Here is a 12,825-nt window from a genome sequence, read left to right as displayed (position 1 = left end):
GTCGGCAAGGTCTGTCATCTCAGTTGTGGGCAAAAGACCTGCAACTGACAAATAAAGGCTATCTCTTTCTTTCTTTCTTTCTTTCTTTCTTTCTCTTTCTATTATGTTCCGTGAACTTCCAGGTGTTTTTGCATTGCTGACTTCACCAGTACTTTCTTTCTTTCTCAGGATGTACCAAACTGAAGATTTTGCCACTTCTAATATTGTACCACTTTCTCGGATGTTTTTTTTCTATTTTCGCAGCATAAGGATGGCTTGTTTCACCTGCATGGAGCGCTCCTTTGACCACGTTTTCTGTCCACAGTAACATTTTCCAAATGCAAGCACCACACCTCAGATCAACTCCAGGCCTTTTGTCTGCTTAATTGATAATGACATAACGAAGGAATTGCCCACACCTGCCTGTGAAATACGGTTGTATAAGGACTGAATGGCCCGTAGCAATGGGCCAGACACCCCATACTCCCGGAGCACCCCCCACAGGACCCCCCCGAGGGACACGGTCGAATGCCTTCTCCAAGTCCACAAAGCACATGTAGACTGGTTGGGCAAACTCCCATGCACCCTCAAGTGTCCTCGAGAGGATAAAGAGCTGGTCCAGTGTTCTGCGACCAGGATGAAAACCGCATTGTTCCTCCTGTATCCGAGGTTTGACTAACGGACGAACTCTCCTCTCCAGCACCCTGGCCTAGACTTTCCCAGGGAGGCTGAGGAGTGTGATTCCCCGTTGCAAGAGCTTGGTTCGCATAGCCGGCAATAAGTCGGACTCGTTCCTGGTGGGTGATGGGCTCTGCCAGGGCTGCCCTTTGTCACCGATTCTGTTCATAATTTTTATGGATAGAATTTCTAGGCGTAGCCAAGTGGTGGAAGGCTTTCACTTTGGTGGTCTCAGGATCTCTTCTCTGCTTTTCGCAGATGATGTGGTCCTGTTGGCTTCATCGGGTGATGGCCTCCAGCTCGCCTTGGAACGGTTCGCAGCCGAGTGTAAAGCGGTGGGAATGAGAATCAGCATCTCCAAATCTGAAGCCATGGTCCTCAGCCGGAAAAGGGTGGAGTGCCCACTCCGGGTCAGGGACAAGACCCTGCCCCAAGTGGAGGAGTTTAAGTATCTCGGGGTCTTGTTCACGAGTGATGGGAGAAGGGAGCAGGAGATCGACAGACGAATTGATGCAGCGGCTGCAGTAATGTGGACGCTGTACCGGTCTGTTGTGATGAAGAGAGAGCTGAGTGTAAAAGCGAAGCTCTCAATTTACCGATCTACGTCCCTACCCTCACCTATGGTCACGAGCTGTGGGTAGTGACCGAAAGAACGAGATCGCAAATACAAGTGGCGGAAATGGGTTTCCTCCGAAGGGTGGCTGGCCTCTCCCTTAGAGATAGGGTGAGAGGTTCAGCCATTCGGGAGGGGCTCAGAGCAGAGCCACTGCTGCTCCACATCGAAAGGAGTCAGTGAGGTGGTTCGGAAGAAAATGGATGGATGGACATTCTGTTTGCTAAAATCCTCTGTGGTGATGTATTTCCTGTTTTCTAATCAGATGCTGGATAAACTGAGAGACCGATGGACCAAAACTGGTCTCTGGGACAAGCTAGAGCAACAGAAAACGGTGATCACAGAGCCCCGTGGTGGTGGAGGCAAGGGAGATTTTGATGAGCTGCTTCACAAGTACTACAGTGCCATCAAATACTGTGAAGAAAAAGGTGAGACTGATACACATTGTTATGCTGACTCTGGAACAGCTGCTGTTTACTAGTGATTCAATGTGCATCATTTACAGTTGAATAATCCAGAATTTAGCAGGTTATTGTTATTGTCACAAAGTTTGTGTACCTTTGTTAGAAGCAATCTTAATAAGAAACTGGTCAATGACCAATGACACACTCTTTGGAAAGGGGCTTGTCAATGGCTGTGATTTAATATTATTCTTATACAAGGATCTGTAAGCTCATTAAGGTTATCTTAATGACCTTGTAGTACCATATCACCCCATTAGAGCACTTCGCTCTCGCACTGCAGGTTTACTTGTTGTTCCTAGAGTATTTAAAAGTAGAATGGGAGGCATAGGGGGTAGGGCTGGGTGATATGGCCTAAAATTCATATCGCGATATAATTTGAAGCACGTGCGGTAACGATATATATCATGATATATTCTTTTCTTCTGTATAACGTATTTTCCACACTATAAGGCACACTTAAAATCCTTTAATTTTCTCAAAAATCGAAACTCGAACCGATTTTGGCTGCAGAAATCTGTTAAAAAATGTTTTAGTACAACTTTGATAAGCCGCACTGCTTGATGGATTGTCAGAGCATTACGGCTGCCGTAGTGAGGAGCTTCGCGGAGTAATCTGGGTCCAAAACTCCGTCTGCTCCAGGTCCCAAAGTCAAACGAACACTAATTGTTAAAAACGGTCTAAATTATTTCATCTTTAATAAAATCATCAGCGTTGCTGCTTTATCAGGTGTAACAATTAAGTTTTACATCCATGCATCCATGAAAACAGAATTCATTAAATTTAACAGGAAGTTAGCTCGCTAGTTTCCACCTAAACATTTCATACCATGTTCTGACAGAGATTTCTGAAACTAATTCAAACGTACAGCTCTGCTACCACTTCCAACATAAATGAAGACAGAAACTAAACAGCAGTGACGTTTGTAGGGTTACTGAAGTTGGACTACCTGGTATATAATGTTGTGCTACGTGATTGCTAGCGACACAGCTATGTTAGCATAACATTAGCACAGTGAAGCTGGAGGATGAACGCCAACTTTTCTTCCACTCGATAAAAGTTAACGTGAGGGATTCTGGTGGTTTGGGACAAATGCAATCGCATAGCAGGATGCTATACACGGGCCAAACTTCAGTCAGGAGAACAACTGAGATTATTCATCCACAATACGAGGTTAGTTATTAATATACTGCAACAACATGGGAACAGAACAGCTGCGAGAGAATTCAACATTAATGAATCAATGTTACGGAAGTGGAGGAAGCGCAGTTTTTGGCTTTCCCCATATTTCAAAAGTGCTTCATCTCTTTGCTGTGACTGTCGCCCGGCATAATTTGCAGATGATAATGGTTGTAGCCGCTGCATGCTTTCGACCAAAACAGGCGCAGCTTGATGACATCATCAACATGCGGTAGAGCGGTATAGTCAAAATCTCTATCGTTGGCCAAATTTATATCGTTTCTATCGTATATCGTTTATATCGCCCACCCCTAATAGGGGGTCATATAATTGTTGGGGATTTCTCTGCTTTCTTTGTTACATCTGTGTTTAGAATTACAGACATTTTTATTCACAGACTCTGACTTTTAGAGGCTAAAAAAGTAAATGACAGAAATTGTTTTACTATCCAAAAACTTGGATAATGAATCCTTCAAATGGATGCTAGATCTGCCCAGCATCCATTTGAATGAGTCGTACCACTTGAACATAGTTGCGTACCACATACACGCCTTCTCCCACTTCATGTTCACGGCTCATGGCGTGTGCTGTATGTCGTTTGTTTGATACAGATGGTGCACTGCTGATTGCTGTGTGTAGGGGTAAAGTGAGTGAAGGGCTTGATTTTACGGACGACAACGCCAGGGCAGTAGTCGCCGTTGGAATTCCCTTCCCCAACATTAAAGACCTCCAGGCAAGTAGAATCCCAACAGTCCACACAAGCTGTGGGCGTGTGCTTCAGGGCTGCAGGAACTCAGGCTAGAAAAATGTTGTGAGATTTTAATGTTATAAAATCCAAAATGTGAATCATTTTTACATAATTAGGCAAAACATAAAGTGTGATGTGATAGAAAGAATATCATTTTTTTTTAAAAGTGTTAGACATGTAACAGTATATGTAACATCTGCAGCTCTCCACCTCTGTTTATCACTGACACAGCGTCATCCACCTTTAACAGTGCCTGTGCAAAATTTGTAAAGCAGTTGTTTGTAAAGAAACGGTGGCTTTGGCAGCACAGTGTAGGTTGGAACCTGTTTAGTTTGTAAGCATCTCCTTCTTTGCTTTTCAGTTTTTTCTCTTTGCCTCTGGTATTGAACACTTTGAACACGATAACTCACAGACATGAATGTGCACGCTCACACAAACACACACCAAATAAGAGCATCCCTTTTAGGTCATCCATGAAAAAGAATCCCAAAGCGATGTTGCCGTGTCTGGCCTGTCCTTAGCAGATAAAGTTGACCTTTAAGTTTGAGTCCCTTCCTCCCCTCCTGCCTCCCACTTCTCCTCCCCATGACTCCTTCTGATCCTGCCGTCAGAGCACAATGAAGCTTTCACTAACCTTTTCTGTCAGGGTAGAAAGATGTGTGGCTGATTGAGGCTTCCTCGATCCTTTCACCTTTGCTTTTCACCTCAGCTGTCAGTTTCACCTCTGTCAGCTCTCAGGGCATGTCTTCAATTTTGCTGATTTTTCTTTATTTGTTTGATTTTTGGGGGGTGTTCTTGGTTTTAGCGTCGAAGAAGTGGGTCCAAGAGTTGTCCAAGCTCCCAGTTCACAGTTTTGTGCCAGTGTTAGTGTGAGAGGAGGTTTGGACCCCTGCAGTTATTGTCTGCAAAGCACTGCCAACTTTTCCGAACTGTGCGCCCCAGCACTTTGTGATCCTGCTCTGATTGGCTCTGTGTGGCTGAGTCGTTCTGGCTCTTTTGCACAGTTGTGCTGTGGTTTGGTTTTTGGTTGTACTGAATTATATGGTGTTATTTATTCATTAGGCTGACAAATGTATGGAATAAATACAATAAAAGCCGACTCACAGTATGTTGAAAGCGATGTTTCTGTGTAACAGACGGGAAACAGGAACATAACACTGGGGGGAGGATTGAGGAAGCTAAAGCTAGTTAAGGGGGACGTGGAGCTGACCAAGCATGAAGATGCTGCATTTCTAATGACACACTGTGCATCAACAGCCTTTGTTTATTTGCAACATGCGCAGAGCTCCACAGACAGATCGCTGCCACCGCTGCGTGATCAGGTGGCCTGCTGACACTCCTGCTTCTGACCGTGACTGTCCTTCATTTTTGCCTCCTTAGTTACACAACAAGAACACAGTTGTTAGCGTAGTTTTCCCCAGTGTCAGAACTGTAGTCACGTTAGAGCCATCTATATCACTTATGTTTATACCAGCATTGCTAGCTTCCATTGTAGCAGAAGGAGCTAGTTCATTTTTATTAGTCTCAGCTTTATACAGCAATGTGACACAATGCATTTCGATGCAGTCTGACAGAAGTCATAAAAATGTAATTTATATTTGAAAAGACTGGCTGTCAAACGTTCTGTTTATTGTGGACTGAATCTGTTGGAATCCATAACGGTCTGCTTGTTTTCATCATCACTTTAAAACCTGATTCTCACGTTGTCTTTCCATCTTTTTTGTACTGCACTCTAGTCGTGTTTCCGTCCTCTTCTTATCTTCTCTTCCAGCCACAGAGGCAGCCCCCAGAGAAGCCCTGGGAGCTCTAAAGGTCTCTGAGCTAACCCCATTACACTGTTGAGAGGAAGAGGACATTGACACTAATGACTCTGATCCTATGTAGCTAGCTCCCATAACATGCTAAACTAGCACACAGACCTCTGTCAGACACATAACAGCTGCTTTAAGGGACAGAAAAGTTCAAACAAACAAAAGTTATAATAATGTAGCCATTAACAGATCAGTCAATATTTGTAGATATGACAAAATAAAGTTTTCATGGGGTTCTGTGCAGAATACTTTCTGTATGAAGCACCTTGATTCTTTATTTTTCAGCCATTCTGTTGTAGATTTGCTGATGTGCTCGATATCGTTGTCCAGTTTGTATGACCCTATTTTGCCCAAGCTTTCTCTATTAGGTCCAGTGGCTGCTAAACGAGCCCAAATCATTATCCCATTGCCACCGTGCTGACAGTTTGGTTTTTGTCAAACGTGGTGCTTTGCATCTGTCAAAAGGCCGTTGTTCCAGAAGTCATGAGGTTTGCAAACCTAAGCTGAGCTGCTACGTGCTGTCTCCTGACAGTTCTTAGTGTACTCTGGTAAACGTTTAAATTTTACATGCTAATTGAGGCCGGTAGAGTCTGAGATGTTGCTCTGAACATCAGGTGGACCTTATGATGAATTTGCTGGTACATCCACTCCTGGGAAGATTGTAGCATTGTGAGAACACACAGCTCAGTACTCCAGACCAGCACGCAGCCAAAGCTGTTACAGAACTTACCTGTAGTTGTACTAATGTTGTTTCTGAAACAGCTACAAAGAAGTGTGATCTTTTTCATGGTGCAGCTCTGCTCATTACACAGAGTGTGTGTCCTGAAGCCAGCCTCTTCTGTCCCCTGTCATAGCGACCCAATACACAGATGCACTGATAATTCTGACGTGTAGATGATGATCGAATAAGTGCCTCACGAGCTGATCATGTGACCTCTTCTTTCTCATATTAAAATATTTTCTTTACTGATTTTTCCTGCCTTTAATTCCCAGGAGTAATGCTGCTTTCTCCCAGCAGTCTTAGTGTGTCTGGGTTTGTGTACACCTTTCATGTATTAGCACGCTATCACGTTTACTCCGCATGTCTCACAGTGACATTCCTTTAATGCATACAGGCTCACACACACATATGTGACATATCCTTACATAGTCACTTCCATGCACTAGTGCTAACGTGTGCATTCTCCTGAGAGCACAAATGGACCCAGACACATTAACTCATTCATTCTGCTGTTATACGACAGCACCCCATTGCTAGGATAAGAGGTGTAAGCCCTGTTCTCTCCATTTAAACTACTCCAGCGCTCTCGATGCCTGCGCGGCCTGCATTCCCAGACAGGCATAACCTGTAGACGCTAGAGCACGTAGCATTTTACTGGCCTGTTGTGTTATTGTGACAAAGATCAAAGGTTGAACTTGAAAAGTCCTCTGCAGAGAAAGCCTTGCCAAAGGTGGTATTACATTTATGTTGAGTTTTTCCAATGGCATGTTTTTACAGTGAACAGTCACGTCCTGCGTGAGTAAGTCAAACAATAAGTAGGTTTAACAAGCAATAAAAAGACACTTACAACTGATAAGGCATCTCTCTCAGTTTAATGAAGAACACAGCCAACCTTTGTGGTTGCCCTTTATTAGAGACACGAGAGCATTTGCCTGTAAGCTTTTAAAACGAATGGATAACGGGGATTTTAGCAGAATGTTGGAGAGTTCATGGAACTCCTCAAGAATAGGTGCTGATGGATGCTCCAGGCACGCTCAAGCCACCGTACATGTGGCTTTGTCATCAGTAGCTGAAGTACTTCTACATAACACATGAGTATCCTTTGTTTAATCCTCGTTCTTCTTTTGTTAGTGCATTCTCATGATATTATTCAGTAGTGTCTAAAACTCTGTTCATTCTCTCAGAGAAACAACACCAACCAACTGTCTGTGTTGTTAAAGGTCCTAAATAATCCACACAGGTTGAAGATGATTTATCATCTACAAAAGGATGAACCATTCCAACATAAACGCTAAAGTTTAAACTTTAAAAGATTTGCATGGTTGCACGTTACAGACGCATGTGTTTAAGGTTGAGACAGCTTTGTGTTTTAGCATATTGTTGTTAGCTGAAGGTGTTATCGTAATGTATGCAGTTGCCCTTCTGTTACTGTTAACTCTGTTAGCACATATAAAAAGAGCCTGGAAAAGTCCTGGGAGCGCGGCTGAAGTGTGATAGCTGCACCTACGCACAGCTGGTCCAGCTTTGACACACAGCATGCAGTCCTGGGGGTGGATAGATAGTCAGCCCCCCCGAAGCCTCCAACCCTGCAGCAGCTCGGGGTCTGCTGTCTGCTTTGCATTTTGTGCAGCTCAGCGAACCCACACCCACCTGTCCGCCCCCCACAATCAAATTTAGAATATTCTTCTAAATATGTTTTTTAGGGTAATATCACTGAGGGTCATTAGGAGCTGTCTCCAGGTCCAACATACTCTCACTTTCTTTTTTTTCTCAATATGTCATCGTGATGTCATTAGCTAGAGTAGCTCCCTTTCACCCATTTTTTTTACTAAATACATATCCGCACTTCAAAAACATATGTTTCTTCAATTACATTGCAGCTCGCCAGTTCCACCCTCACGAGTCTACTACTCCTTGTAGGTGCCTTGCGTGTCCTTTAATCCAAGCAGCTTTGAGATCTGGTAATCAAAGGTGTGGTAATCGTGGCTAAATCAAGACTGACTTAAGACAAAGACCAAAATGAAATTTAAAGAGGACTCGAGACCTTTAGTTAATGCCTACACTAGAGTCGAGCTGATTTTTACCAAAAAACCGTCAGAAAACTCGTGAAACAAAGACGACTTTGAAGCAGAAGTTCAGCTTCTCCATTCTTTTTGATGTGGTTTACCATTCATCGCCAACTTGAACTTAAGCATCAGATCAGCAAGCTTCAACCTCACGCTCAGTCCCGCAGCCTGACTTTACTAGTATGGGCTCAAACTGGTCATAAATATTTTAGCGCGGTTAACTCGTTCACGCGTTAGCGCCGCCGTCCAGCCCCACGCACGGGGCGATCCACGCTAACTCGCTAACGGAGATTTGCCTCGTTGATGCGGTTATGGCTTTAATGCCATTTTAACGAGATTAACGCTGACAGAACTAAAATATTTTGTACTTGTAAATCAAATGCGTAGTTGTGAGTTTGAGAGTAGTTTTGTAACCTTGTAAACCAAAATATCTGAAAGTTTTATGTTTGTGCATCTTTAGATGAGAATTTGTTCGTAAGAATGTTTTTGTTAAGGTCTGCTTACAGACACGAAGCAAAAAACGACGTGTAAAACTCTGCACTCGCGCACCGTGGCTCTGTGAGGTTCAACTTACCACTACAAATTTTGACCCAATTTTTCTTCCTTTCAGCTGATTGGCCAATGTCATGTCAGTCACAAATGTAACAATCCAATCAGAGAACAGATGGGTTTGGCTGTCAGTGATGCTATACTGGGCTTCAGGTCCTGGAAGGGGAAATGCCCTTTCACATGCCGGCGTTTTCCTTCATCACCACGAAGGAAAACATTCTGTGCGTGTCCGAGTTTGGTGAATTGTTGTCGCAGGTTTACGTGCTCACACAGGGACCTCCGGAGCCTTTTCAGCGGCTCTGTGGACCTCAGGAGGGGAAGCATTGTTGTGGAAATGACACACTCTTCACTAGTTGTGATAGTTACAAAGCTTTCTTCGTTATGAATGAGCGATACGTTTTTATTGAACGCTTGACGATAATACAACACAAACTCTTGTAGAGGACATAAAGTCAGAGAAATACATGCTTTGAAACGACAAGGATCAGGTGCATCTAGTACACGACAGAGCACAGCGGCCAGCGCAACAAGTTTTGGATCCTTAGCTCTTAGTTAGCGGTGAGCGCGTCTGTTGTGAAAGGGCCTTTATGCTGCACAGTGTGACTCGCAGCAGCGGTCCCGGGTCAGCCCTGACTGTGTGTTAAAGTAATAATGGTATTTCAACTTTATCCTTTCAACAGCTACCGAAGGTTAAGGGACCTAGCTTGTATGACCCCTATGGGATATTCCTATAGAGCTCCTCCAGCTTCAAACTGTATTACCTGGAAATACAGTTTGAAGCTGGAGGACCTGAAGCTCAGTAAAGCACCCCACCGACAGCCAAACCCATCTGTTCTCTGATTGGATTGTTAAATTTGTGATTGACCAATCAGCTGAAAGCAAGAAAAATTCGTACTCGTAAGTTGAAACTCACACAGCATAAATGTATCTGTGAGCAGACCTTAATAAAAGCAATTTGTAACAAAGTCTCATCTGTGGATGCACAATCAACATTTTCTGATATTTTGGGTTACAAGGTTACAAAATCCAGTTCACAACTACGCATTTGAGTTACAAGTACAAAATATTTATGACCACAATTTGAGCCCATATACTAGTCATGGATATTTACTTTGAGAGGAACAATTAAAGAATAAGTAGGTCTGTATGAAGCTCTAGTGTGAGCTGATCCATGAGCAGATTGGAGTGCGATAGCCTGATGTCCTAGTTTGATGTCCTGAGTGTGAGCACACACACACACGGAGGCTGTCGGAGACGAGCCGCTCAGCTGTCAGCTCGGCCACATGTGGCAGATGAGGCGCTCAGCAATCTCAGTGACAGGCACAAGATGTCCCGGACTGCCAGGGGCGTGCACACTGACACTGACGTGCATGCACACGCCCTGCGTAAAATGTAGCTCAAACAGATGCGAATCATGCCTAGTGGTCAAATATATGTTTTTAGGGATGAACAGGTTGCTGTAGAGGACAAGGCGAAAGCAAGCGAGCGATCTCTTGACATTTTAACTAATCCCTTCTAGCTTGTGGTTTCTTGCACATTTGTAAGATTTGCTAGCAGCCAGAATTGGCTTTTTCACATATGCAACCTGTCATGTCAGATTGGACGATGACATGGGACAGACCAGGGATGTGATGGCTGGAACACTGAAACGGACTGTGATTGGATTTAGATGACACCACCGGCTCGAGGCTACCGGCCTTTCTCGGGCTTTAGAAGTAGATTCTTTAACTGCTTTGGTGTCTCACATGTTGGCAAACCTCTCACCGTGAACCCGGCAGCGTTTTCAAGACTTCCTGCGATACGGCCATACGGACGTCCCTCCTACTCAAAACCTCTGTTATTGTTTTAAATCTCTTGATGAGCGTCGGCTTGCAGTCTTCAACCTGTAAAAACTTTTTAAATGGTTTTAGTGTGTTCCAAGGTAGCAGCAGGTGTTGCATGCATGTTTGCATGCTTGTTGGGTGAGGTGTGATTAGTCACAAACCAAGTTTAGGGTGACATTTAGGATTTCCTGTGACTCTGCTTGTTTGTTTACGCACACAAGCCCAGGAAGGCCACAGTGGCATTGCGTGATTGGCGTGAGGGAACAGCCCGTACCTGTCATGGCCCCGTGTTTGGTGGCTCTGGGCAAACACACGGTACCTGTCAAAAGCAGTTAGAGCCCCGTTCAGCAGCCTGCCCTGCATGGCATCCCGTCAGACGCCAGCTGAACTTTTCACTTGTCAATTCTGAAAGGTTAGCGCTAAAATCAGCAGCGACAGATGCAAATGGATGGATGCTTTCCTGGCATTTTTGCGCAGGGATGCTTCACGTCGCCTCGACCACCTTGTCTGCCCCCTCCTACCTCCGCTCTACTCTGTCATGGCCTCTCGTTAGCCCCTCTGTTACCCTTTCAGAATACATCTGTCTGTGCAGACGGGCAATACCTCACCACTTCAGGCTTCAAGCTTACTCATATTTCGGGGGAAGGTTTACCCAGTTGATGTTCTCCTTCATAGTCTGTTTTAATTCAATTTGTTCTTAATTATTAACTGTGCATGAATCCTTGTTACCAAAGGTGTTGCCATACAGTTATATGTATGGCAGGGTATTATGTTTGGCTATAGTCAAATCAGAAACCCTTTCGTGACCAAGCTGTGATTTATAACCCAGATATTTAGTTAGTTTTGTAAAGAAACGATCATTTCAGACATCCAGTAAAAACAAAAATCTAGACATTTTCAGTTTACAGCTCCTCCACACACATCGTAAACTCCCTGACTTTGTACTCTGGGTCTGAAGAAACCAGCCGTTTGTAGCTTGTTGTTTTTATTTGTTACCATTCTTTATATTTTTGGATGTTTTAAAAACTGAATCAGTAAAATGAATATGGGGCAAAAAAATCAAAACAAAGAGCAACAATAACCAAAATTTGATGCAAATTGCTGCCATCATGGATCATAGACCTCTAACTCCATACTTTGCTGGTTGCATCTCAGTCTTTCTCTGTTGGACGTCCCGGGACACTCAACAGAAACACCTGCCACACCACCGGCAACTGAAAGACGACCCGTCTTCACTCGTTTTCAGTTTAGTTTGAGGAGCCCTCTGATTTTTTTACTCAAAATATTTTTATTGAGTTATTATGAATACAGTTTACGAAAAGAAAAGAAAAAAAGGAAACACAAAAACTGGTTACACTGAATAGAAAAGAGCTTCTCATGTTAGAACATAAGTAAAGGAAAAGAAAACAAACAAACAAAAATTAACAAAAAACCACAACTGCGATTAATACTAACACACGCTTTCCTTATAAACCCCACAGAAGTTAGCTGCAGCACCACTGAGCTTCACATCCCCATTAACAAGCCCTCGATGGACCCGTATGGAATGAGTCATTTTGATTCATTAACTCGAGCTGTGCTGACTTCTTATCCCCGACTCTTACCTCGGTCTGATTTTGGTGAACTCTGCCGTTGAGCCCTGGGCTGGCCGGGAATTGAACCCGACACTCACTGCCTAAAGGCATGTGACTATCGTGTTGCCCTGATGTTTTGCTTCTTGTGTTTTTCATTTTAACCTCGATGAAATGTTTTTGTATTTTTTATACCTGTTGTTTGTAAATATTCTCCATTAACACAAGTGACTTACAGACATTTAAAAGTTGTTCTGTTTGTGTTTCAGGTGGAACTGAAGATGAAGTACAATGACCTGCACTCTAAGTCGAGAGGTCTTCTCCCAGGCAGTCGCTGGTATGAGATTCAGGCCTACAGAGCCCTGAACCAGGCCCTGGGGAGGTAAACCTCTGCAGCTGCTTCAGATTTAAAACTGAGCCTTTTACACTTTTAATTGAAAACTCCAAACTTGATTTTACAGGTGCATTCGCCACAGGAATGACTGGGGAGCTCTAATTCTGGTGGATGATCGGTACAGGAATAATCCTAATAAGTACATCACAGGTACTCTGCACTATTCATCCACCCAGTTTTACCACTAGATGGCACTGGTTATCCACTGCAAGATGTTTGCTAGCACTTGTCT

At 43.7% G+C, this 12,825-nt stretch overlaps 1 protein-coding gene across 1 annotated transcript in view; it reads left to right on the top strand.

The window, feature by feature from the left end:
- The window catches only part of brip1 (BRCA1 interacting helicase 1), a 43,293-nt gene that overhangs the window by 27,626 nt on the left and 2,842 nt on the right, over positions 1-12,825 (top strand). The window contains 4 exon segments of the mRNA XM_084950856.1: positions 1,536-1,698; positions 3,522-3,643; positions 12,469-12,581; positions 12,661-12,743. Of these exon segments, the coding sequence (XP_084806982.1) occupies positions 1,536-1,698; positions 3,522-3,643; positions 12,469-12,581; positions 12,661-12,743 (481 nt within the window).

Source organism: Perissodus microlepis, chromosome 14, assembly GCF_051167445.1.
Source record: "Perissodus microlepis isolate ML-2025 ecotype Zambia chromosome 14, ASM5116744v1, whole genome shotgun sequence".
Lineage (NCBI taxonomy): Eukaryota > Metazoa > Chordata > Actinopteri > Cichliformes > Cichlidae > Perissodus > Perissodus microlepis.
Note: the sequence above shows the minus strand (reverse complement) of the source record. Positions and strands in the feature narration are given on the sequence as shown.